This window comes from Dermacentor andersoni, chromosome 7, assembly GCF_023375885.2.
Source record: "Dermacentor andersoni chromosome 7, qqDerAnde1_hic_scaffold, whole genome shotgun sequence".
In the NCBI taxonomy this organism is placed as follows: domain Eukaryota; kingdom Metazoa; phylum Arthropoda; class Arachnida; order Ixodida; family Ixodidae; genus Dermacentor; species Dermacentor andersoni.
Genome location: NC_092820.1, coordinates 52192418 through 52220372, shown reverse-complemented (window position 1 = coordinate 52220372; position 27955 = coordinate 52192418). Strand labels below are relative to the sequence as shown.

Sequence of the window (27955 nt, the reverse complement as noted above, 5' to 3'; positions counted from 1 at the left end):
TGAAGATAATGACAAATAGTCGGGCAAAGGAACAAGAGATCAGGATTGCCAGTCGGCCACTAGAGACTGTGAAGGAGTACGTTTACCTAGGTCAATTAATCACAGGGATCCCTGATCATGAGAAGGAAATTCACAGAAAAATAAAAATAGGTTGGATCGCATACGGCAGACATTGCCAGCTCCTGACTGGAAGCTAACCATTATTATTGAAAAGTAAGGTGTGCAATCAGTGCATTTTGCCAGTGCTGACATATGGGGCAGAGACTTGAGAGCAAGTTAAGGACCGCGCAAAGAGCGATCGAACGAATATTGCTAGGCATAACGTTAAGAGAGAGAAAGAGAGCGGTTTGGATCAGAGAGCGAACAGGTATAGATGATATTCTAATTGACATCAAGAAGAAAAAATGTAGCTGGGCCGGTCATGTAATGAGCCGGTTAGATAACCGTTGGACCATTAGGGTTACAGAATGGGTACCAAGAGAAGTAAAACGCAATCGAGGACGACAAAACACTAGGTAGCGCGATGAAATTGGGAAATTCGCGGGCGCTAGTTGGAATCGGTCGGCGCAGGACAGGGGTAATTACAGATCGCAGGGAGAGGCCGTCGTCCTGCAGTGGGCATAAAACAGGATGATGAATGATTATGATCATGATGATGATGATGATGATTATGATTATGATGAAGGAGGTGGTGCCCCCCCCCCCCCCGAAAAAAAATCCTGGGTACGTGCCTGCCTCAGAGGCTACTCGCAATATGCCGTATGTCGGGAAAATAGGAAAGGTGGGGGTGTTTTGGTGTTTGTGAAAGATAGCTAGTTGTCATACAGTATTGAGGTAAACTTTGATAATGCCGAGCTGCTCAACTTGTCGATTAGTAAAGTGGACACTACGTACACTCTGTGTATTATCTATCAGCCGCCAAACTTGAATACACACAAATATATCGAGGAACTTCAGCCTTTACTAAATAAGTATATGAACAAGAAACACCTGATTTTAGTAGGCGACATAAATATAGATATCTTCCAAGAGTCTCAAAGAACTGTAACTGATTACCTTAATTTGCTAGCTGAACATGGGTTATACAACGCAATAAATGAGTACACAAGAGAGGACTACTTGGGCTCGAAAATTTCTAAATCGTGCATTGACCACATCATCCTTCGATTAACCAACCAGCGGCATACATCCGGAGTCGTTAAGCACAAACTGCCTGACCATTATTTTGTCATATTAGCAATTATGTCTGAACAACCAATAACGAAAGGAAAGGCTTTGGTTACAAGAACTATTATCGATAACGCACAAGTTGACACAAAAATTAAAAATACAAACTGGAGTGCACTCTTACCGCTTCATCACTTAACCATGTACAGTAGTCTTATTGAAACATTCAATAGGATTCACAAAGGTTCCACTAAAATAGTAAAGGTGAAGAAGAGAAAGCCTGACAGTAAATGGATCACGCCAGATATCATAGAATTGTGCTACCTTAAGGGCAAAGCTTGGCATAAAGGCAAGAAAGAACCGCACGATGTTACGAAAAGAGCAGAATACTGTTCACTAAGAAATCTGGTGACAGCGAAATTGCGACTTGCGAAACGAAGATACCTGTCACGAGAATTCTCGTTAAATAAAAACGATGTAAAGAAAACATGGGCATTGGTAAACGGCCTGATGGGCCGATCGAAACACGCATGCGTTGAAGACGTGATAAAAACGAACTTCCCCACAGTAGACACGAAAGTAATGTGTGATAAGTTCAATGACACGTTCTTGCATGCGGTGGAAAAACTAAGAGCAACAAGTCGCGATGGGCACACCGAATACAAACCTAAACGCACATGCGCGAACACAGCTTTTCTCGAGGGTTGCAATGTGGGCTTGTTGGTAATGCATCTTCAAGGGGAGTATGGTAGCGCGATTCAAAGACGGGACAAGAGAAGACACAAAGGGACACACACAGCGCTAACTTCCAACACTGTTTATTGTCGAAAACCAGGTCGTACTTATACACTCAGACCACATGAGTCACAGGCACGTGAACAGATTAACAATCAGAGCGATACATTTTGTGATATGCTAAGCCATGCGCAAAAATGTCAGTTCTTTTTCAGAGAGAGCCAATGATGGTTTGCTGATACATGAATCCCCTAGGGCATCAATCTGCTCGGCTTCTATTATAAGTCTAGTGAGTTCGCACTTGTTTCTACCGGTAATGATTGTTGATTCGAAGAGAGGGGAGCACTTATGTTGCTTACAATGAAGGGAGAGAAACCCATCTGATACAAGTTTGTCAACTTTATTTTTGTGTTCGCGCAGTCTATCATTAATGCATCTGCCCGACTGTCCGACGTAATACTTCCCACACGATAAGGGTATACGATAAACAATTGAAGTCTTACATTCTCTGAACTTCTTCCTGTGTTTAACTTGGCAGCTAGAGGCACTTTCTTTCTTTTCTGGTCTTGTTTTCCTGCACAGGCTGATTAGTTTGTTGGGTGCTGAAAAAACCACATCAGTGTTACCTCGGTGGGCAATTTTCTTTAGGTTGTGCGACAACCGGTGGATATAAGGTATCACTGTTGGTCTTTTTTTCTCGGGTACTATCTCTTTCCGCTCGTTCAGCAGTCCCTGATTGCTGCACTTGCCGAAGTATTCCCTCTGCAACTGATGTCAGTACATGATTGGGATAGCCTGCTTCATGTAGCCGCATGGCTTGTTGTGTGAAGGCTTCGTCAGTGCAATGATGGCATGATTTAGTTAGTGCGTTAGTGAAACACATTTTCGCAATTCCTCTTTTTACCAGTTTAGAATGGGCTGAATGATATGACAACAACGGTTTATTTGTCCGGGGACTGTAACACCAGCAAGTTAGTTCATCACCGAAGGTAAATTTAATATCCAGAAATTTGATCTTTTGTTCTATAGGCACTTCGAACGTAACTTCTAGAGGACAAAGGCACTCGCGTATAATGTCACTAATAGCTGAACACTCTGTGTCAAAGTTGTCTGGCTGAACATTCACAAACACCAAAAAATCATCAACAAATCGAAATATTTTAACAACTTTTGTATCAATGATGCGTGAGCACAGGTCTCTGTCTAGCTTGGCTAAGTACAGGTTGCTTAAAACAGGCGCTAAGCAGGATCCTATACAGACCCCTTGTTTTTGAAGGTACGCAATGTCATTTCTTTGCACAAATGTCGACTTCATGTACAAGTCTAAAAGTTCTAAAAAATATTCAACGGTTGTGCCCGCCTTCGTACTAAATCTTACTGCCCCAAATTCATCTATACATGATTGAACACAACTTAACAATTCATTCTGTGGCAAAGAATAATACAGGTCCTTAACATCTGCTGAGAAGGCCTTTAGTCCCGCGTTACAGTTGGCCTCTACAAAGGCTAACACTTCCTCGGAATTTTTCGTCATGAACGGATCTTTAATTTCGAGTAGGTTAGGCTTGTCTAATAAATAGACTGCAATAGATTTCTGCCATGTGCCTTTCTCCGAACACAAAAATAAAGTTGACAAACTTGTATCAGATGGGTTTCTCTCCCTTCATTGTAAGCAACATAAGTGCTCCCCTCTCTTCGAATCAACAATCATTACCGGTAGAAACAAGTGCGAACTCACTAGACTTATAATAGAAGCCGAGCAGATTGATGCCCTAGGGGATTCATGTATCAGCAAACCATCATTGGCTCTCTCTGAAAAAGAACTGACATTTTTGCGCATGGCTTAGCATATCACAAAATGTATCGCTCTGATTGTTAATCTGTTCACGTGCCTGTGACTCATGTGGTCTGAGTGTATAAGTACGACCTGGTTTTCGACAATAAACAGTGTTGGAAGTTAGCGCTGTGTGTGTCCCTTTGTGTCTTCTCTTGTCCCGTCTTTGAATCGCGCTACCATACTCCCCTTGAAAACAGCTTTTCTGCCAGAAATATCTGAAGTCGAATTATGGAATATCATCAAGGGTTTGAAGGAATGGAAGCCACCGGGTTTTGATAAGATTCGTAATCGAGACCTCCATAGTAATTTTAAGGAACTAAAAGACGTATTATTAAAAATACTAAACGGAATATTTCAAACTGGAGATATACCGAAAGGAATGAAAATCTCTGTTGTTAGGCCAATATACAGAAACGGAAAAAATAATGACTGCGGAAATTACAGACCAATTTCTATCCTTTCAGCGCTTGCCCACATAATGGAAAAGCATGTAGCATCCGTGCTGCGGTCGTTCTGTGATCGATTTTCACTGAACAATAATGCGCACTTTGGCTTCACACAGAATAAAAATACAACTTCCTTGCTAGATGAGTTATCCAATTACATCAACAGTTCCATAGAAAATAACCGAGTAGTCCTGGCTTTAATGTTAGATCTAACAAAAGCTTTCGATACCATAGACCATAACATTATGATAAAAAAGTTGCAATATCTGGGTCTTCGGGGACACTTCATTAAGTTTTTTTCAAGTTATTTTGCTGACAGATTTCATTGTGTTAGGTTAGGAGAAACATATAGCAGTTTGGAGTCACTAAACTATGGAGTACCTCAGGGTAGTACGTTAGGACCCCTGCTTTTTACCATTTATGTTACAGACCTCAGCCTTCTACCATTACATTCTAAAATTTTCCAGTATGCGGACGACACTGCGATTACTATAGATGTTGCCAACATTGATACAGGGTTCCAACAACTACAAAGTGATATTGTTAAATTATGTGATTGTTTCAGGAAAATTATATTTACATAAATAAAGGAAAAACAAAGCTAATTTGTTTTAAGAATCCCCACAAAGCTATCACAATTAATAGAAGGTTTTTTTGCATACATCAGACTGTAATTCATGCCGTTGCCTACCTTTGCCACTCGAATCAACTGTAAAGTATTTAGGTGTGCATTTCAATCAATGTCTTAATTGGAATAGTCACGTTAAACACATATGTAAAAAGCTAAGATTAACCTCCCTACCTTTCCTTTATCATTTGCTCTCTCTCTAAGATCAATTGCTGCCATGATGTATCACCTTTCAGGCAGAGCTCCATTTAAAGTAAAGCTTACTGTATTTAAGGCGCTAGCTGAGTCTTTATATATGTATGGCATTACATTATATGGCACTTGCTCTGAAAACAAAAAAACAAGAAATTAATCGCGTAATTCGTAAAATATTCAAGAGCATAACCTACGGTACAGCGTTAGATAGCGCAGGTACAAGGGAAAAATACCAAGCCATGGGTATACTACCAGTGAAAGAACTATTTAGTTATGTAGTTTTGAAAAATCACTACTTCAGCAAAGGATTCAGGGTTGCCGCAAAAAAGAACGTGACATTGCGACAAACTGAGAGGTACGTGAAACCACGTGTCTACACTCACTATGGAAAAAGAAGCCCGAACTACTATGTCCTTTCAGTATTTAATCAATTGAGTGATGAATTATGTACAATAAACACGAAACGAAAAATGAATAAAGCGATCAGAAAATGGTGTGCATGCTCAATAAACATTTAGTAGGTAAAGCCAGTTGACTCATACGGAATTGTTCTTGACTGGCCTGTGTTATATATATGTATAATTTCTAAATGTCCATTTACCCGCACCCACCTGCCACTTGTGCCTTGTTGAAAAGTGCCATGTACAGCAAATATGAATTGTACCATGTACTCCCACCCCAATTACTTTTCATCTTTTTTTTTTTACAGAGGGTTTCTTCTACCGAAATCTGTGCTTGATTGTTGCCCTCAGTCATTTTTATTACAATATCATGTGTGAATTGTATCCCCCCCTATGTAATGTCTCTCGGGGCCTTTAGGGTATTGAAAATAAATAAATAAATAAATAAATAACCCATATATATATAGCTTTCATTCATTACGAGAAAGCGTTTGATTCAGTCGAAACCTCAGCAGTCATGGAGACATTACGGAATCAGGGTGTAGACGAGCCGTATGTAAAAACACAAAAATATATCTGTAGCGGCTCCACAGCCATCATCGTCCTCCATAAATAAAGCAACAAAATCCCAATAAATAAAGGCGTCAGGCAGGGAGATACGATCTCTCCAATGCTATTCACAGCGTGTTTACAGGGGGTATTCAGAGACCTGGAGTGGGAATAACTGGGGATAAGAGTTAATGGAGAACACCTTATTAACTTGCGATTCGCTGATGATATTGCCTTGCTAAGTAACTCAGGGGACCAATTGCAATACATGCTCACTGACCTGGAGAGGCAAAGCAGAAGGGTGGGTCTAAAATTAATCTGCAGAAAACTAAAGTAATGTTTAACAGTCTCAGAAGAGAACAGCAATTTACGATAGGTACCGAGGCACTGGAAGTGGTAAGGGAATACATCTACTTAGGACAGGTAGTGACCGCGGATACGGATCATGAGACTAAAATAACCAGAAGAATAAGAATGGGCTGGGGTGCCTTTGGCAGGCGTTCTCCGATCGTGAACAGCAGGTTGACATTATCCCTCAAAAAAAAAAGTGTATAATAGCTGTGTCTTAGCAGCGCTCCCTTACGGGGCAGAAACCTGGAGGTTTACGAAAAAGGTTCTACTCAAATTGAGGATGACGCAACGAGCTATTGAAAGAAGAATGATTGGTGTAGCGTTAAGGGATAAGAAAACAGCAGATTGGGTAAGGGAACAAACTCGAGTTAATTACATCTTAGTTGAAATCAACAAAAAGAAATTGGCATGGGCAGGACACGTAATGAGGATTGAAGATATCCGATGGTGATTAAGGGTGTCTGACTCGATTCCAAGGGAAGGGAAGCGTAGCAGGGCGTGGCAGAAAGTTAAGTGGGCGAATGAGATCAAGAAGTTTGAGGGGACAACAAAGCCACATTTAGTACGCGACCGGGGTAGTTGGAGAAGTATGGGAGAGGCTTTTGCCCTGCAGTGGGTGCAACCAGGTTGATGATGATGATGATGATGATGATTATGATTATGATGCTGATGATGAAATGGAGAACAGTTAGTTACCATTTCAAAAAGACAACACGAATTCCTGTCGCAACTACAGAAATTTCCGTTGTACGACAGAAGTTCCTGACGTTTTCTTAGTTGCGACATACATTTGTGACGTTACGACTGAAATTCTGATGTCGCAACACAAAAATCCTGTTGCGAAGACCAAGAGTTCTGAAGTCACAACAGAAATGTTCTTTCGTGACAACAATATTTCTGAAGTCGTGACAACAGCTTTCTATCGTGACAGCGGTTCTGCCGTTACGACAGGAATTCGGACATCGCAACAGAAAGATTCTGTCGCGACGACAAAGAGTTCTGAAGTCACAACACAAACGTTCTGTCACGACAACAAGAGTTCTGAAGTCGCAACAACGACTTTTTACCGTGACAACGACTCTGACGTTTCGACAGCAATTCTGACGTCGCAACAGAAACATTCGGTCGCCACGGCCAAGAGTTCTGAAGCCGCAAAAGGAACTCTCTGTCCGGACTACACATTCTCTCTAGCGGCGTTGAAAATGTGCGACTTTCTGTGGCAGCAACATAAGTTCTGACCCCACGACAGAAGCGCATTCCGTTGCGACGCTTTAAAATTGTATGTAAGCTTCGCATCGACGGTGTACACTGTACTTTCCTCTTGCGCGGCATTCGATCGCGTTTCTCTAAAGGCGACAACGCTGATAGCACCGACACCGGTATTAAAGTTGATGTGGCCAATTTTGTAATTGTGCCATGACGACGAGGCACCAGCAACGCACTACCGGCTTCCTCAAAATCGGCCGCTGATCAAAATCATAACATCTGCGGGAATGGCTGTGTATCCGTTTTGTTTTATTTAGTAAGATGTGGCCCGCAGGCCTGTTGACTTACATGTGCCGTTACACTGACACATTAGTTGATTCCACAGAAACATTGCATAATCTTTTCTGAAGCGAAAAAGAAGTTTTGGGCTGTTCCGCAAAGTTGCGTGAAAAGCTGTCTCGCTCGGGTCTCATTATTCTGGTACAGCGCTGCCGTGAGAAGCCAGTATGCTGTCAGAATGAACACTCATCCACGAGTGTTTATGTAGCTATTTTGCGTTGAACACACGAGATATATCCGCGCTCAAAAGTGTAAAGAACGAGAGACAACTGTCGTAATTTGCCGTAACAACCCTAACAGTCTGTCCGGTCACCGTTGCCTATTTCATAATTTCTTAGTTAATATGGATATCGTACAGCAGAATCGATGTTCTAGCACTCCACGATGTACCTGTCGACGGTAACAACTCTTTTGCTCTTTGGAGATGCGGCAGTTGACGCGGTGGAGTGAAAGCGCATCTTGGCTCTTAAAATACACATATAAACATCAACGCAGACAGAAATTATTGTTGACATAGTCAAAATGTACGCCAAGGGACCTGTTCGGCGTTGTTCAGTGGTAAGATGCTGGGCTCGGGTTCCTCAGGCCCGAAGTTCGAATTGCCGGTGGGGATTTTTTTTCTTTTTTGTACTAACAAATTCTCATAGCCTTAAGAGTTCTATGTCAATTTTTAATTAAATATTGATCAAGAACTACAGAACGCAGAACGTTTGACTACAGGACGTCAGACAACAGAACGTCGGACAACAGAACGTCAGACGACAGAACGACAGACAACAGAACGACAGACAGCATAACGACTGAAACAGCGTCCAAATACGACAGATTGAAATTTCCTGTTGTGTTTTTCAAGTGCGTTGCCTGGCATAGACTGAACATCTGCCTAGCAGAGCGGATGTGACCTCACCCTTTCCGCTCTCACATTCTCCCGGCACTCACTTGCTTGGTCGCTCGCTCACTTGCTCGCAACAGGTGCGAGCGCGCGCTCGTTACTTACTGTGACGTCAGCACCGGAGAGGGTGCGTAAGGTGCTCTTCCCGCGCTGCTCGCTAGGTGACTACCCGACACCAGGTGGCGCGCCCGGTGCTTCCTTTTCGCCCTCCCTTATATCCTGCCAGGGGAAAGACGTTCGCCCGCTTAAGCTAAAGAACGCCAACGCCGATGTGCGAGTGCCCCTAAGAAACACGTAAGTAAGAGATTAGGCGCGCCTACCATTATTATTATTATTATTATTATTACCAAGATGGCACCGAGTAAGGACACCTGTGTTTTGCGCTCTCAGCCTTTTTTTTTCAGCCAACAGCAATTCATCGCTCTGTATGTTCTGCGGAGTACGTGCCCACACGAAGTCTACTGCGTGGCCGGACAACTTCGAGCTGCTGAAGTCGGGTGAGCAGGCATACACCTGTAACTTGTCCCACAAAGCCGATATTTCTGCGGTTAGCCTTCGGTGCGTCAAACGCTGTACTAGAATACAACTTTAAAAAAAAAACACAGCAGTTGGCGACCAAGGCAAACGGACCGCGCGGGGTTCTGTTACTCGGCCTGCCAATCACAAAAGGAAACAGCATCATCGTCATGCGACCTTTTCAAAATGGCTCCGTACTTGACATGTCCGGAGTGTCTGCTGTTGTTGAAGGTCTTTTCATTGGCGGAAGCGACGAGGTGTGCAAGAGACTTGGAGAAAGTATGTGGAGTCTGAGCATTTCACTTTTCAAAAGTGCGCGGGACCGTTAATTTTACTGCTGAGAATGTTTTTCTCATGCATCTTTACGGCCAACTGAGTTGTATCTTGGCAATAAATAGTTGGGGTGAGGCAAGCCTTTTCTTTAAATGATATTGCGCGACAAAAAACGTCACGGACGTGAGAGAAGACGACACACCAAGCGCAAACTTTCAACTAAGTTTATGACTCCTAACTAGCATGACTCCTAACTATGTTACATGAATTCGCACTTCATTTTCTTGTAAGCGCATGCGTGGTCTACACTGCCTCCCGTGTATAAAATCGACGCAGTGGCACAATAAACTTAGCTGAAAGTATGCGCTTGGTGTGTCGTCTTCTCTCACGTTCGTGTCGTTGTTTGTCGCGCAATACCATTTAAGTAATGGATTACCAACTTCAACAGTTCAACAAATAATTGCGCTTTTACCGTTGCGCTATAGCAGCCGATTGAAAACGTATAAAATTACACGCTTATAAGCATATTTTTGTGGTTACCGCCGTATTTGGGTAAAAGGGAAAGTTCGAAGTTTATTCGCAGCCTCGCGTAGAAACAGTGGATGGGGGTCATGAGGACGGGGTGGGACCTCGTTGCAGACTTGAGTTGTTTCCGACTATAACTTCCACATGGGTGGCCGTGTCTGCTGTCGTTACAGATCCCAACGCGGCTGCTGACCTGACGGCCCACCGCGGCTCCGATACGGTCGTTGACCTGACCGCCCTTCGTGGCCTCCTCTTTCAGGCTCTTGAGGGAATATGCTACCTTAGCGATGCAGTAGCACCGCTGCGGAACGATAACGCACGGATGCGCAGGGAAAGAGCGCAGGCACAGACATCCACAGCTATGGGCGCGTTTCGAAACGAGCTGCGCGTTCTACGAGACAAGCTTGCCTAAGAGCGCCAAGCCGTCATCGCCCACTTCAGCTACTGCGCTGCCGGAACACCCTTCCAAGGCAACAACGTGTGCTGTGCTGACGGCCTCGCCGAAGACCACTGACCATCTGCCGCAGTTACGGCCTGCACTGGATTGGCCTGCTTGGTCGAGGGATCCCAGTGCTGACTAGTCACAGTGCCTACCAACTTCAATAGGCCTGTCATTTGCCAGTCAGCCAAGAGTAAAGCGACAGTGAACAATCAATGCTGGTTGCTCTGACGCCCCTAGGAATGTTCCTGTTTTTCGCTCTGTGCGTACTCGGGCTATCATTATGACAAAACTTGCACAAAGCTTATTCAAGGCCCCTGTCCTGCACAAGAATAAAAACGATGTACGAGTGCTACGCATCATTTCATGTTTCTGTTAATGAGGGTTGCTCTCAGCGTCTAAGCCATCTCACAATCTGTCACTGTGGCTGCGCTGTTGCTCCTACAAGCCCTTCAGTGCAGAACTTTACGGTACAATGATACTGAAAAAATGTTCAGCGAGAGGAAAACATGCATCAGTGATGTGAGAGTTTTCTATCAGAAAGTGTGCAGATTACGCAAAAAGGTGATCGATTTTTCTGCAAAGTCATTTCATCTCCTTTCGCCATCATTGCCTTAATAAAGACTTCGCTGTGCCCTGCAGTACCATCTAGCTCATACTTACAGCCCGATTATCAAGTTTTCCTACGAGAGGCGATCCTTTTTCACCGAAATCAAAGGGTGGTGAGGTCCTGATTGTCATAAGTGAATCATTCAGATCCGTTCGGAGCCCTTTTGAAATGTGCAACGGAATGTGTCTGGGAAGAGATTTTCGGCGCTCTTAGTAATAGGGTGTTAGTAGGGAAGTGCCATGTTACACCTGATATGAACATCGATATGTACACGACTATTCTAGCAACTATAAAAAATTTTATATCGGGTCAGGTTAACTCTAAAATACTTATAATTGGTGATTTCAACACACCTGGTATTTTGTGCAAAACTGGTGAAATTTCAATAAATTCTTTTCCCTTGTCTGCCAAGTGCCACTAGTTACTTGATTTCATATCTTTGACATCTCTGGGCCAATTTAACCATATACTGAACTCTTGTGACAATGTACTGTACTTGTGCTTGTGTAACGCAGAAGCTGTGAATGTGAATTGCGAATGTGAATTTTCCCCTTGTCAAGGCAGATAATATCATCCACAGCTACATTTCGTGATACCTACTATCAGGTGGTTCTCAATGGTTCTCAGGTTCTCAATGTGTATACACCAACTAATCAGAGCGGACTACGCATGCGCAGTGCTGGTTTCCTTGCGCCACCCCCTTCCTTGCGCTCGTCTACACGCATAAGCAGCAGAGGCGTAGCGGGCCATGCAGGGAAAGAAAGTCGCAGTTGGGCCTGAAAGACCCTGCATCGATTGCAATAGGAAATTCGTGGACAGCTATATAAAGCAACCATAGTATTTTTGTCGGCCGTATAAAACTTATTATAGAATCACTAAATAAATGAACTAATTAGCCTACTTAACTAACCGTAACAAAACATAGATGTAGGGCGTCAACTCTCGGATTGCCTTCTTGTCGCATCTGATGTAGCAAAGGACACTGTGCTAGGCGATTTGCTCTTTATATCGTTTATTGTTACCCTAACAAAGGATTAAGAACCGGAGATTATTTGCAAGGTATATTTACAAAAGATAACTGCAGCGCTGGCCAGTTCAGCCGACAGCTCGAGACCCAGAGAGGACTCGTCGTCTTCTTAGGGGCGCCCGCGTGCATCGCGCACATAAAACACGCAATATGCATGTACCATTACCCCCGGCGGCAGAAGCACTGTCCCAGGGCGTCTAAGTATCGGTGAACTAGAAGAGTAATAAGGCTTGAGCCGTACAGCAGAACGTCAGTGGAACTCGGGACCGATGAGGCACTGCTACTGACTGGGGCGATTTCGTACGTAACGGGAGTCACGGCACGCAGCACTCGATATGGGCCTGTGTACCGAGACGGGAGTTTTTCTCACAGGCCAACGTGACGACTCGGGGACCACAGGAGTACCAGAGAGCCAGGCGAAAAGTGGACGTCTGAGTTGTATTATAATTGTTATTGTTATTATTGGTATTGTTGACGTTGCTAAACCTGCTGTAGAAATTTTATTGTTTGCGGATGATTGTGTTTTGTTTAAAGAAATTATTTTCCCGAAGAACTACAACCACCTGAAAACTAGTCTAGGTAATATACATGAATGGTCTAAACAACGGGGAATACCACTAAATACGAGCAAATGTGTCTGGCTTCCAGTAAATCGTGAAAAACATCCACTTGCATATACTTATTAGCGTCTTTACCATTACAAAAAGTAAGTTGCTATAAATATATTGGTGTGACACTGACTTCTAAGCTGCCTTGGAATCTTCATATTGATAATGTTTGCTCATCTGCCTTCCGCAAGCTACGTGTCCGGAAACATAAACTTTAATCTGCTCTTATTTATGCTAACGCCTCTTCTACACTGCTCTTGTTCTATCAAAGCTAGAATATGCGTGTATTATATGGGATCCTCACACTAAAGGTAACATTGATACTATTGACCGTATTAAGAAAAAAGCTGTAATGTTTATATTTAACAGATTTAACTACCCTGCTTGGACCATGAGTCCGTAGTACTCAATAAATAAACAAGCATGGTGTCCCGTGCGCACCAACAAGCATTAACACATCGGTCTCGACGATTGCGGAATCTCGCTGTCGAAAAGCCTGCGTCAGTAAACGCTGCAGCAGCAGCGAGCGACGTCACATTCGTGCGGCATATTGCTTCAACAAAAAGTGAGCGCCGAGAAAACACACCACGCACGAAGCCACGAGCCGCCGACGCACCTTGACTCTGCCACCAACGAAGATCGCTTTCAAGCTACGGCTGGGTGACCGCGCACAGCCGCCACCTGCGCAGATGCAGCACGAGCAGAACACCCCCCCCCCCCCCCCGCGCTCTCTCCCCTCCCCCCGGTTCCTCGCAATGTTCGGTATCTCGCGCACGACAGGAGACGACGCGCTTCCTGCGGGCGAGATTAAGCCGCGAACGTCAGCTCCCCTAGCACGCCTTTACTCGCACAAACAGCGTAGGCCGCCTGGAAACGGTGTTATCGCTCTTGCACTTTATACGGAACCTTACGGTGACGACGACGCTGACGGCAGAAATACGCTTGGAGTGTCCATATAATGTCTATCGCAATAAAATGGCCAGAAATCTCGCCTTCGCGTTTCCCCGACTGCATGGTATTGAGGAAATAAATGCTTCTTGCGGTTAGAAAGAATTGAAATTGGTCTACATACGTGTGTGCTGTCTCTGAAACCGTGATGTATTCAAGGCGCCCATCGTACTTGCTAGTAGTCAGTGACTCCGCCTTACACAAGGTTCGGTATAATTTGTATGCGCAGACGCTTGTTCGCGTGCGTGCGTGCGAGTGCTGTTTAGACTCTTTATGAACTCACACAAAGCTTCTTTGTACATAGAATCCAACTCATTGAATCTGCTAGATTTTTTAAACAAAACCTCACCACTCCGCGGCCTTCTACTTGCACAAATTATGATGTGCTATGTCAGAGCTGAGAAAATATGAATGCTTAACTGAATTACCTTTCGTATGTCAGTCACCACATTGGGAATTCCGTGCCTGTAGTCACAATGATAGTCGTAATCCAGAAGCATTCCTAACAACAGATGTCCTCCTCGCGAGGTTAATTCAATTCATCCCAATAAATTAGGAGGCAAGACAATTATTCTGAAGTGGTTTCAAAGTAATAAAAATTAAAAAATACGCATTTCACTTACCGAATAAAGTTATCCATCTCATCCATTATCCCATCCACTTTTCCATTCCTTGAGAAAGGAATATGGTAGAACAGGTTTCGGATCAGGCTCGGTGAGAACTGAATGACTGCACCTCCCAGCATTATGGTTCTCATCCTTTCTAGAATACTGGTCGCCTTACGTAAAGCCTCGTCCCCACCGGGAAGTCCGTTAGGGCAGAAGAAGGACATGATGTTGCTGGCGACGCAGGATAGGATGAGCGGGCGAATGTGCACAGCCTGGCCCTTTATGTCGTTTATCCTGGCATCAAGTTGACGGAAGTCATCCTGTAATTTAGAAAGAGATGATATCACATTGTACTATTTCTCCCGTCTTTTATGCGCTGTAAGATACCTCGAGCCCAGAAAGCGACAAAAGTAGTTTTTCTCCTGTTTCTCCATGACATGAAACGGCATTTCATAGTGAAGGGCTTGTGTTAGTGGCATTACTTTCAACGAGTACTGATATGGCGTTTCCGACTTCCACTATTTGCGCTAAGTGAAGGTTCAGGACCTTTCAATCTGCCTGCCATCAGAAGAGTTTAGTAGCCTCGGAGTGTCACAAATGTTTCACTGCTTTATTTCTAGGCAACAAAACGAAAACTGTGCGATTGAAACTGTATCCGTACTAATTTCATGAGATGGGAGTTGGTCACTGTAGAGCACGACATTGCGACGATTCGGCCTAAACTCCGGCTGAATCAGTGGTGCGTTCTCCCGCTAATAATTCCTCGGCCCGATGTAGTAAGCTGACAGAGCAATGAGCAACCCCGGAAGAAAGCCAAGACGTCGCGATGTCTTGCTCAAATGTGACGACTTCCACTATCGTGACGTCAGGAAACATACGGCTGCTTGAAAATGAGATCAAAAGAATTCGTAGAAAGGCTATGCTGGTAAATTTTTATGCAGCAATACGACTTGGCCATATCTTTTCTAAGGCATCTAAGTATAGGACCTTCATTTTATGCAAAACAAGATAAGTCGCAAATATGACGTCACTACTCATTTAGGATGCGTAGTGATGAAAGCCTGCATATATTCGCATCCTAAGGACGCGAACAGAATTTCGCGAACACAATGATGCACTGCATTGGTGGGCAGGAACGGGCATGAAACTCCAGGACTAGGACTGTGCCAGCCTTTAGCACCTTCATAGAAGCGAAGCCCGAGTAAAATAATAATTTTAGCTGTACACGTGCCGGTTCTTTGTTGATTTGTAAGTAATAAGACACTGCTCAGTGCAGTTATTTTTTTGCCGCGTTTATCACTCAATAATGAGCTTCAGAATATTTGTGCGTGTATACGGCAACATGAACCCATTTAGAAGAAACACGTTATGCCGCCATTTGGTTTTTAATTCTGCTCGGTGGCTTGAACGAATATTTTTCTTGTTTAAGACGTTTTAGAGCTTTAGCTGCACAAAGTCCGATCTCAGCATGGGATACTGCGTAGTGGGCTACTCCGGGTTAAATAAGAACACCTCAAGTTTTTACCGTGCGCCCAATGCATTGTGCAGCCACGTTTTAACGTTTAACCCCCATTAAAATCCGACTCCATCGTTGGCATTTCCGCCCCTAACCTCGCGCTTCGCAGCGCTACGCTATAGACTCTAAGCCACCGCGGTGCCTTATTATCGTTGTTCGTGCTTAAAAAATGCTTTTTGAAAAAAGTATGTAATAGGCATTTAAAAATTAGAGAAGGAACCATCTGTCATGATTATCTTATCCATGCGAAGCATTCCTGAAAGGTACAGATGACACAAATGTGGGTAGAGAGCTGCGACCGTGTGATGATGACGACCATATGGCAATAATGGCATCATAATAGTGTGACGATGGCGGCGTAATGACCACGGTATGAGGACGTCGTTGCAAAGACTACTGCATGATGACCATGCAATGACTACGGTGGTGTGACGATGGCCGTGGCTTGGCTCCGACTAGGTAAAGAAATGCATCGCGTTTATAGAGAATTCGCGAAAAGCTCCTGAACGTATTTTCACATTATACGAGTGAATGTTGGCAATTTTTTTTTGTTTTGGGGGATTGAAGTAGAAAACACCGGCATATGTGAGGCTTTTCTGCATGCGTACGACTGAAGGTAACCACCATGGTCTTTACATATCCACCATTCCGGTTAGAAGACGATATTATTCTTGAAAAGAAGTTTACCAGAGATCGGGGTTTTTATGCAGAATACTGTGAGATGAGAAAATTGAATTTGGTAGCCAATGCTACAAATATTTGTAATGAAAAGTTGATGCATTGATTTGTATGCATGAATAAGTGCGAAAGATAGTATGAAAAACACATGACAGACATAACACTGAGTAACAAAATATGTTAATAGATATGCAGCATAATATGCATCATGCAGCATACGAAACCCATGTAGCAGAAATATGGAGCGTACGAGACCTTCACAAAAAGATTTAAGACAGCGGGCATGCCTACATTGAAAGAGAGCCATTTTAATTACTTAGGAACAGTACTATTTATTTGAGAAGGGCAATTCATGGTGCGCAGACACATTTATACCAGATTTACTCAGGCAAAGTGCATTTGCGGTTTCAGGTTTCCTATTCATCGCGCCTTTTTATGGAAGTTTGTCCTGTCTAAGAGTCGTATGCAAGGGCAATCTTTAGAGTCATATGTGATTTGATGGCTGTATCTATTCTTACGTTTTTTTTTTTCAGTGTTGCCTCGCACGGTCATTGCAACATTGTGCTCTCTATCCTATGCAAAGTTTGACCAAGCCAGGCTGCTTCAAAACAACGTAAAACCAGAGATGGCAGCCTTTTGAGTCATTTATTTGTAGTATACGGTTGTTTTGCTATATTTACGTACCCGACAGAACAATATCCCTTTTTATACATCGAGGTAATTTGTTCTCACCATCATGCGTTCCTCCATCGAGGTTTTTGCAAAACCAAGGTCGCGTAGCACGCTCATGCAATACCGCTTGTTTGCTATCCAGCATTCCCCGTTTTGCGTTGCCAGCCCTGCAAACAATTAGAACAAGATGCTTACAGCCCAAACAAACATAAAACGTTTGAACAGCACAGCAGCACGCCGGTGCGCGAGAGTGTAGTGGAAATAAATGAGGAAAAGGTCGTGCACTCAGGAAATGGTGTACGCAAAACTTTATAGTACCGGCAATGCAAAATCGCCTAGCAAGATAAGGAAAGTGGAGCACACTTCGAAGAGGAATGCATCCAGTAAGGCTAACTTATGCCGTCCACGGAGAAATCCGCGGCCATGGCGTGTGGTGCTCGCAATAGCCTTAAGCCCAGCTCTATAAATCTGGGCGGCGCAAACCACCCGAGGAAAGACTAGGTTAAGCATGTGGCCTTCGACATGTACTGAATTCTTTTTGTGTAGGGGGTAAAAACCCCGTCAAGCCATTCTTGTGCTTTTTTTCTATGTACTCCTGTCTACTTATGTACTGTAGTTAAATAAACTTTGGCTTTGGCAGCGGCGGAATGTCGCGCTCCACGGCCAAAAAAAAAAGCAGCAACGCTGGTTGCGCACCACGGCACTTGTCCACAAGCTCACCGTGCGTGGGCAAGTCCCTTCGTAAAACACAACGTTGAGTCTTTACCATGCCGCTCCAGTTGCGGTGATGCTCAACGCGCCGCCGATTGTGACTGCCCACAAATAAAAACACGTTCATTCAAAGCGCAACATGCGCAGTTCATTGGTGGTGCAGTGTGGAACATCTGCCGCGTCGCAGCTCTGACCGCCGCCATTGTCAGGCACACCGCAAACGCTTGATACTGGGGGCCATGGATTAATTGCACGAGTGATGAGCAAGGTGCGAGCCTAATTGCATTTCTATGCCACAGCGCAGCAACTGCAGCAAGAATCGCTGTTGCCTTGGAGACATTTCACCAATAGTCTTCGCTGAGATGTCTATCAAAGGACGATGATCCGTATCCACAATGACTTTGCGCCCGTACACAAAGTGACGGAACCTTTCACAACCATACACTACGCCCATCGTCTCTTTCTTGATATGCAAGCACCGCTGTTCAGATTCAGAGAATGCTCGCGACACGTACGCAACCGGTCTCAACGCGTCGCTGTGTAATTGCATCAATGCTGCTCCGATTTCGTTGCAGGCCGCGTCATAGCCATGTTTATTGGTTTTTCGGAGTCCAATATAACTAACAGAGGTTGTCCGCCTAAACTGCCGAAAAGCTGTTTCCATTGCTCGGCGTGATTAGGCGACCACTGAAAAAAGTTATCCTGTTTGATCATGCCTCTTAGGAGCGTTGTTTTCTCAGACAAAGAGGGTAAGAATTTGTTAAAATAATTCACTGCATCCAGCATTCATTGAACCGCTAGCTTGTCCGCGGGAGACGTTATTTGTAGGATGCACTAGGTCTGATGCCGTCCTTGTCCTTTACATCACCCAGAAGCTCGATTTGCTCGACACCGATAACACATATATGTGGTCCGAAGTTTCAACCGGCACGTTCTGCTGCTTACACAGCTGAACTTAGTCACCTGTTGTGCTCTTCTCGGCACGACCTCCATACATGTGCGTCGTCAACGTATACCCTTAGTCCGAGTAGAGCTTCAAAAATTTTATTCAATTTTTTTTCAGATGCATATGATATTTCGACACGTAAGAAGCGCTAGCGGCCAATGGATGCAGAAAGTGTCCTTATTCGCGACGTCTCTTCATCCAGTAGAATTTGTTGGAAACCGAGTTGGCATCGCCAGTCGCGTGATCACATTTGCTCCCAACAGTTCTGCTTCTATGTCTTCCCTGCAAGGCATTACATAGTCTACTGTTTTTATGGATCTTGACTCCGAAATAATTTTGACCACCGGGGAATCTTTCACGTGGTCCCAATGCACGGGATACGGGTGTTTTTGGATTGCGCCCCCATCGAGATGCCACCACCGTGGGTGGGATTTTATCCTGTGACTTAGTGCTTAGCAGCGCAACACCATAGCCGCTAAGGCACAGCGGTGGGTGGAACACAAAGAAGACGGTGTCCTGAAGAATAAGAAATGTAGAAACCAACTAGTTTATCAGCACAGCTTCTTCTAAGAATAACACAGAATGACGCACAGGCACTAATGAACGCCTTCACCATCATATGTAGTGCGCGGTAACAACGGCTGTGAACAGCACTGCTTTTGCGGAGTATCATCGTTCAATGCGCGTTTCCACGGCAGCCGCATTTCGATGGAGGTGCAGTGCGAAAACACCCGTGTACCTATATTTAGCTGCACGTGGGAGAACCCCATGTCGTCCAAGTTTCCGGATACCTCCAGTACGGCGTGCGTCATAATCAGATCGCGTTTTGGCATGTGAAACCCCATAATTTAATTTTAGTTTTAATGAATGCACGATTTGAGCCTCCACGTAGAGTACAACGCTCTTCAATTTTTGGAAATCATTTCTCGGGCACACTATGCATAATTTGGACATTATTGTGAACACTTAGTCAGTCGTAGATTCGGCGCCAGATGCACTTAAGTCTGAAATATTACCGCGGTGTTTAGCACTAACTGTCCTTGTTCATGGTTCGAAATATCAATGTCCTTACCTGCCTTTTTTTGAGAACTGTGCAGAAAATATAGCAAAATGTCACTTGCCGACGTCTTCCTTTGCTGCAGACTGAGTGTTTGGAGTTGTAAATCTCGTAAAACAGTTTAGTTTTGTATTGTATCAAATGACATAGCTTGATGATCACCACTTTAGTGGTAATAACTTGAAGTGGAACAAAAATTTAATGACTATGTTGTCAGCACGCTAAAGTTACGTCCCACTAATTGTAGGCACTGCCATTCTGACAAATAACTCATCTTTCATACGTACAGAAATATTTTCCGCGTATCTACAGAATTCAGTTGATAGCTGCACGTTGTTGAAAAAAAAAACGTCGTTACTTATCCTTATCAAGGTGCACTGCCTCTACTCGTTTGCAATAGCACGTTTTCAATACTGCTATCACTATAATCCGGTTGATGCCGGCAGTGAAAAATGTTTTTTCTGAGCTATGTAAACAACGTGCATTGTGATTCGAACGATTGTATTACAAAAAAATTCATCTTTATGTATGTCGCAGCACGAAACCACGCCGCAGCGGTTCACGTCGTCGCCGTCTCAACGCCGGGATCTAGGTTGCATCTCCAAGGCCACCCTAAAGACTGGCGCCAAATCAAGCGCTCAGTTTGGTTGGTTCAGTTATCGCTTCTGTTCAGCGCTCTTTTAGGCGCTGCTTTACTTCTCTTGTCTGGACTAAATGTCAGTGCTTTGGGGCCCTTGCTTTCACCTCGATGTCACGTCCTCGCACTAGCTGTGCTGCCTATCAACAACTGCCGCAATTTGTATCATGATTGGTACCCTTTGCCTCTGCCAAGTATCCTGTCCATCAAAATGACCAGTGCCCAGCGTCACCTTGAGAACGGCAAGTCGAGCCAACCATTCTCTAGTGCTTTCTTGTATCGAACTTACATTGGGCATCATGTGACCTTAGGCTTTTCTGTGAGGAATTCTGCCGCATACTATTCAACATAACGGTACCAACTTCGCGACCGTGCGGCACAGCTTTAGCAAGATATTTTTAAAATCGAATGACAGCAACCAATAACCTGGTAATTTTTTTTTTTTGCTTTTATCAGTTCAGACAAGATTACCACATACCAGAGAGAAGTAGTTAAGGATTGGAAAAATGTAGAGAGCTCGGACAGGAAATGGAGCATCTGGCCTGCTACTCTCCGTAAGAGAAGGGGAAGAAGGGAAGAAAAAGGGTCGCAATGGGGGATGATAATGAGAGGAACGAGGTAAAAGACACATTGCATGACTGTTAGCACAAGTGTGAATCCAGGCCCGTGTCGCCTAAGAAACGTCAAAGAACCCGCACTGTCTCTATCGTCTGCCAACTCTGTGGCCATGCGCCCAACAAGAGGTGCTCCGTCAGTGGTCCATTGTGTAAATGTCTCAAGGCAGCTGCCATTGTCAGTCTTTCGCGCGCATACTCAGGGTACACCACGAGCACAGGGTCTATAGTCTGTACAACGCCACACACTGAACAGTCCGGGGAATCTGTTCGTCCAATACGATGTGCATGTATGCGTAATAGCAGTCTGTGTATCAGGCATGTACGAGGGTGTGGAATTCCGCATCGAACAGGAAATTGCATATCGGGATCCAGCCTTTTAAGGCGAATACCGCTTACCGCACCAAATACCAAATACACACCGCATACCAAATATCCGCTTATCTATATAGTTGAAATGTTGACGCCGTAGCGTAGACCACATAATTTGCTTTTTTTGTAAGTTTGCGACGAAGTTACATCCTTTTACTTCAATATTATCGCTTCTTTTTCTCGGGGACGTGCTACATTAGTATATGGGACCTAATATTGTCCCTAATCTTATGTGTATTCAAGGAAATTTTTTTTCGTCTCTGTAATATTAATCGCTTACTTAGCAAGCTCATTTACGTACAATAACCTTCATGATATTGTGCTCATGGACGTGATATGTTGCGTTTTCAAATCCGTGTGCTTATACAAGTATGGGAAGACTGCCATGTTTTACTAGTTGTGTGAGAATATTTATCATTTCTAAAAGAGATCGATATTCTCGATTCGAAAATTCACTCCTTAAAGTTAGCGATTATTGATTTGTGCAGATAATCGAGTTCCTAAACAAATACACCAAGGAAGTCACTTTGTACAAAAGTTAACAGCCCTTTAGCAAACATGTGCAGTCTGAGACAGCCGATAAAATTGATGTTTCAAATAAAACAAATGAGTTTAATATTTGAGAAACCTCAGCATGGTGATATTCTATCAAAAGGACGGTGCACTGTGCACTGTGGTATCACCTATTCTTTTTCCAATGCGCACTTTACGCTCTGCTACATACATTTGACAAGTGCGTTTTTTTTCCGTGTCATCGTACAATAGTTGTCATGTACTGTAACACAGTGTACATGTATGAACTAAAGTAAAGAGTACTTATTTTTCCAGCAGCCTCCATGCAGTTTGTCATTTCGGTTTTTTGTAGAAATTAGAGATACACGATATTGTATTCGATATCGGACTGTTGTTTTTCTGAAGCAGTCGTACTCGTGATTCATGTACAAAATTATTGTGTCCGAAAATATCTAACAAATTTTGTTTATATGCATCAAAATGAAGGTAAATGCGAGAAAGGGTGATGCACGTCGAGGCACGACAGCGGGTATCGCACTCTCCTGATACAATGCTGCCTAAGATGACAGTCTTTGTGCGCATGACTGCTGTAGTAGAACAACATTAATCTTAACTGATATATACGTAACAAACAATAGCTTGTTTTCTCGCATATGTCAGAAAGCTAATTTCTTCCACCTGCTGAAAAGCGTGCGCACGCACTATGTGGACGTGTCCATAGCACTCTACAACATTTCCCCGTAGGACAGAATAAATTTGATTGGATGGCGGACCGATTCGTGAACCATCATTGAATTTCGTTTATGAGAACACATGCTGTGGCGGTGTGCCCGGTCAGGCTCTATCATCAGTGACAGTTTGGACAGATGCGAAGCGGTTCTTCGCAGGGTTCTTCTGCCTGACCAACTCTGGGCTGTCCAGCAGGCGCGTGATGCGGCCTTCCTATTCCCATGGGCATGGGCTCGGCCTTCCGGCTCCTACGTGGAAGCAGCCCGTTTCGTTAGACTCCTGATCTGCAGGACTTCAATAAAGTTTTACCATACCATACCATTCGGACCAGAAGGGACCCCGAACAAAATTTGTGCAATACTACAATAGAGCGACTGCAATAGAGCGACGACATCGTGGCGACGATGGCACGACAATGGCGGATCACGTGCCATTTTTTCTCCTCTTGTGCTCTTCACGTAGCCTGTATTCACGTAGGCTATGTTCACTTACGTGCAGCCTCGACGTACGTGCCGCCAAGAAGAAACGCCGCAGCTCGATAAGAGGTGCGAAGTTGACATTGGCGAGATTTAAGTATCTCTGCAAAAGAATTGACCCTGAGCGAAACGAAATGTACCACGAAAATAAAATTTGTCATCAGTGCACTCGACTCCATGTGGTAAATCAAAATACTCTTTAATGCGATCGGACTTCCTTGAGAACGTGACTCAGTTTGTACTAAGACTGCTTTTCATTTTTTCAGCGCACGACTTCCTGAAAACGCCTTACCGACAACTTGAGTTACACTGTCATGGTCTAGAGAAAATGATGTATAGAAAGGCAGGCAGGTTAACCAGAGGTAGTTACGGTCGGCTACCCTGCGCCGGGGGAAGGAGTAGGGTGATAAAAGGAGCAAGAGGGGTGGAAGGGGGACATAAAGAGAAAGAAAGAGAGGAGCACAAACAAACCGCGTACAGAATACAGAGGTAGGGGACGGCTTTCTTAAAGTCAATCGTGAAGGCCCGTAGACCACAGGAACCTTACTAACGCAAGTGGGGCCTTGAGCACGGATGTTCTTTGGAAGAACTGACCTAAAGCATTTAGTTCTGACAGTGGGCGATTGACTATCTTTTCCAGCACTCTGAACAGCACTTGTCTCTGGGCAGTACATCGTGGGCAGATACAGATAATGAGTGCGAGCGTCTCTTCGCTGCTACACGTGTCGGTCGTGGCGCTGTCGTTCATACCAATAAGGAAGGCATATGCGTTCGTAACTGCGACGCCTAGCCACAGACGGTACAGCGTCGTATGTTCACGTGGGGGCAACCCAGCCGGTAGATGCATACGCATATTGGGACACAACGAATGCAAATGACACGTAGTTAATACGTTCGAGTCCCACAGGGGCAAAGTATATTCACGGGACATTAATTGCAGACCAGTCGCAGTGTCTGTTCGCGAAAGCGGAATCAAGACACGTTGACCACTTTCATGTGCTCTTTGTCATGGCTTGGATGATATATCTGCCGAATTTCTGAGACCCGTTGTTCATTGGGTCTGTGCAGCATTGGGCTTTGTATGTACTGAAGGGCCGGCTTAGTGTCATTAAAGACTGTCCATTGTTGCGGTGGTTCCTGATTAATGAAACCAGGTGCAGCATGGTGTGCCGCAAGTGTGTACCCGTCGACGTGGTCACACTTGAAGTTTGATTTTTTCATAGCGTGGCGGGATGATGATTGCAGCAGCAGAGCTGTTGAGTTTTATCCAACCATCTGTGTAGACATGTTGACAGAATCTGTGGATGTTGTGAATGTGTTCCGAAGTTGATTGCTTCATAGCTTGCAATGGCGTTCTAGCTTTTTTTTTATTCCCGGAATTGTCAATGCACTTGCGGCCTATGCAGACACCACATAGAGTCTGATAATCGTGTAGTAGGCGTGAATTGTGAAGGACTGATGTCTTACAATTCTTTTGGCAAATGTCTGTTTTGGCCTCTTAGCCGGCAACTCAGCAAAATGGTACAAGGGAATCCGAATCACAGGTTGCATGTGTGCTCTCAGGGCATCTGTAGCAATGTAGACTGTCAAAGGAGCGCCTCTGGCAATGGACACTGTCGCAATCGATGACGTAGTTTTTGGGACACCAAGGCAAGTTCCGGGTGCTAGGGCTTGCGCACAGTGGAGTCTGCGGATATTCGTAGTGCAAGTATTTCCTAATACAGGTAAGCTGTACCGCAGGGAGCCAAAAAATTGGCTTTTATATAGTTGCGACATTGATGGTACTGTGACACCCCAGGACTTCCCGCCGAGAACCACGAGAAAGTCCACAATGGCGGCCAAACGCATTGGCATGTACGAGACGTGAGGGCTCCATGACATGTCTCTATCAATGGTGACGGCAGTAAATCGGCGCATTCGTCTGTATGGTGCAGTTTGATCATTAATCCGCAAAGCATATGGGGCCATCGCTTTCCGAGTAAAAGCAACTAGTGCACACTTCTCAGGTGAAAGCTTCAGGCCTTGACTGGTTAGGTATGGTTACACGGCTGTTGAAGCCCTCAAAGCCATGCGTGGATTGTACATGTGTCACTACTGAAGCCATATGCAAATCTCGACTGCATATACGGAAAGCTGCACGGTTTGCGGTAACGAATCGGGGAGACAAACTTGCACAATGTTGAACAGGGTAGGGCTGAGTACTCCGCCTTGCGGTACCCAGCTACCGGTATAGTTACACGGCCTTGGTCCATCTTCAATCAAATTTAACAGACATACATTTCAGATAGCTGCGTGTCCAGCGAAAGGTGCCTCCACCAATCCCTGCAACTTTTAAGAATTCCAGAATCGCATAATAATCTAATCTGTCGTAGGCACCTTTGATTGATTTTCTCAGACGTTTCTGTTACCGTGCATACCTTACAAGGTCAATAACGCTAACTATTGACGAGCGTGCCCTTCAAAAGTCAGCCATTACCTCTGGAGAGACGTTGTAAAATTCCAAGTACCATTCAAATCGTGTAATGATCATTATCTCCATTACGTTGCAGAAACAGCTGACCAGTGCTATTGGATGGTAAGTTGTCAGTTCCATTGGATATTTGCCAGGCTTGAGGCGTGATCATGGTCTAATGTGTAGAACACGGGGCTACCGTGATGATGGAACGGTGTTCCAAATGAACAGTATGAGTAAGTATGTACCACCAGGTGTGTGCCCCCTTTTCATGCTAAACTGTGTCACTGTCTGACACACTAAGTATGTGCCACTCTACAGTGAACAAAAGGGTAACTGGGTATGTGCCATGGAGTATGTACTGCATTTCACTTAGCATCTCGACACCAAGTTAGATCAATACTTCTCTTCAATGGGCCTCCCTGACACCAACATGGGTCGCAAGTTATGCGCCATTTTCGAAGACCAAAAAAGAAATAACTTCTCAGTTGCTGGGCGGACTAAACACCCTGTCATATGAATTAAGCCAACTTTGTCCAATCACATAAACACAAATGCACCACGTGTGGACTTCGTGGCGGCGCCCCTAGATGGCACAGCGTGTCCAGAAGGAAGCGCAAAAGAATAGCGTGGCTGCACACACGCCTCCTGCATGACGCGTTTCTGTGGTTGCAGTACGGTGCACCGCTCCACTGCTTCATTGCTAATTGCGTTAATGTCGACATTTATTGTGAGACGGGTTCTCCACAAGTTTTTACCGAGGTAAACAACAGCCAACAAGTGAACAATGTTAATAGATCTGTATATTTTCCATGCTCATCACAAGTTATTTTTTAGTAAATTGACTCATTCATCTTTCAATAACTTCAGAAATAATAAAACGACGCTTGTTATAGTACTCCGGCCTGCAATTCATGGCGATAAAATCAGCAACCATTTTTAGGCCTATCTATCCTACGATAGCTGTAAAGTTAAGTTAGCATCTATATAACCAATTCAGTGTCCAGTTTCTGACAAAGTTTGACATGAAATGGTAATGACAAATGTCATGTCTAGCACAACGTTATTCGCGATACAGTTCTGGAATCATAATATATTCATAAATATTTCACTTTCTAAGTTTCATTCCTTTAGTAACAACGCAGGACATAATTCCCTAGGATTTTCAAAGGTATTTTCCGAGTAACTTTCAAGAAACTCTTTCGTGAGTTGCTAATCTTCCAACAAAGTGCTCTCGACACCCGCTGTCTATTTCTGGGTTGTACAGAACGGGGTGCACTTTCAACCACCCTCTTAATTTGTAGCAGATCCTTCGTTGCCTAAAGAATCACTGTTATCAGACTTTTCGTCATAAATTGACAATCGAAATCAGTCTCAAACTCGTTTTCGTGGTGCCGTCGGAGTTGCAGTTCGCAAGATTGACGCCGTGGAAAACCCATATTATGGGTGTGAATACGTTCTCTTGTGTAATCTTGTAATCGATGAGCATCTTTATTGTTGCGTTAGCATTAGGTGTGTCGAAAAGGGAAAACAGGTGTCCGTGGGAAGTGCGGAAAGCTGATTAACTGGTAGAAATAACCATATACGATACATACTTAATGCAACTCGCAGTCGGTTCTCAGGACCACCAAGAGTTGCAATTAGCTCCTCGGAGAGGAAGAACGTGTCTCGAGTGAGCTCCTGAACAACACTGTGCAATGGGGTGAAGGCGGTTTAAATAATGTATCCGTGACCTCAAAGAGGTGCGACGTAATGCTAACAGATTTCTGTGTCATGTGCCGCTAAGTTACCGCTGAATTAGCTCTACGAATACTACTCGAAGAGGCGACAAAAGCTTAGAGCGTATTGTGTCCCTAAGAGCACTAAAGCGATAAAAAAAAAGAAATTGTCGCATTAGAATTCATGCTTCGTCTTACCTTTGTTGTAGTCGCGACCGACGATAAAACAACCAGAACGGTATAGTCCATCGCTATTTTTGCAGAATTTCTTGATACTGTTTACATCACTCAGTACAACCACATCCGTAAAGTTCAGGTTCAATCTGCCGGAGAAGAAAATGATACGAACCATGCATGTCAATATGGCGCCAGTTTGATGCATGCGCAAGTTTGCTAAACTTCAAAGTGCACGAAAATGTAAGGTGTGTAATATTCTTTGGGTTCAAGCAAATGTGTCCAAGTATGAGTGCCCAAGCGAGGGGACAAATGCTCCTTTCTTGATTTTCTAGACGTAGAGCGTTCAAGCAAATCTCACATGTAGCCGAGCGGCATTGATAAAACTGA

The 27955-nt window shown here is 44.2% G+C and overlaps 1 protein-coding gene across 1 annotated transcript in view; it reads right to left on the bottom strand.

The window, feature by feature from the left end:
- The window catches only part of LOC126534443 (cytochrome P450 2C23-like), a 100616-nt gene that overhangs the window by 62258 nt on the left and 10403 nt on the right, over positions 1-27955 (bottom strand). The window contains exons 2-4 of the mRNA XM_050181719.3: positions 27590-27714; positions 17227-17333; positions 14316-14620 (exon numbers count right to left, since the gene is read on the bottom strand). Coding sequence (XP_050037676.2) covers positions 14316-14620; positions 17227-17333; positions 27590-27714 — 537 coding nt within the window. The remainder of the gene's footprint in view (positions 1-14315; positions 14621-17226; positions 17334-27589; positions 27715-27955) is intronic.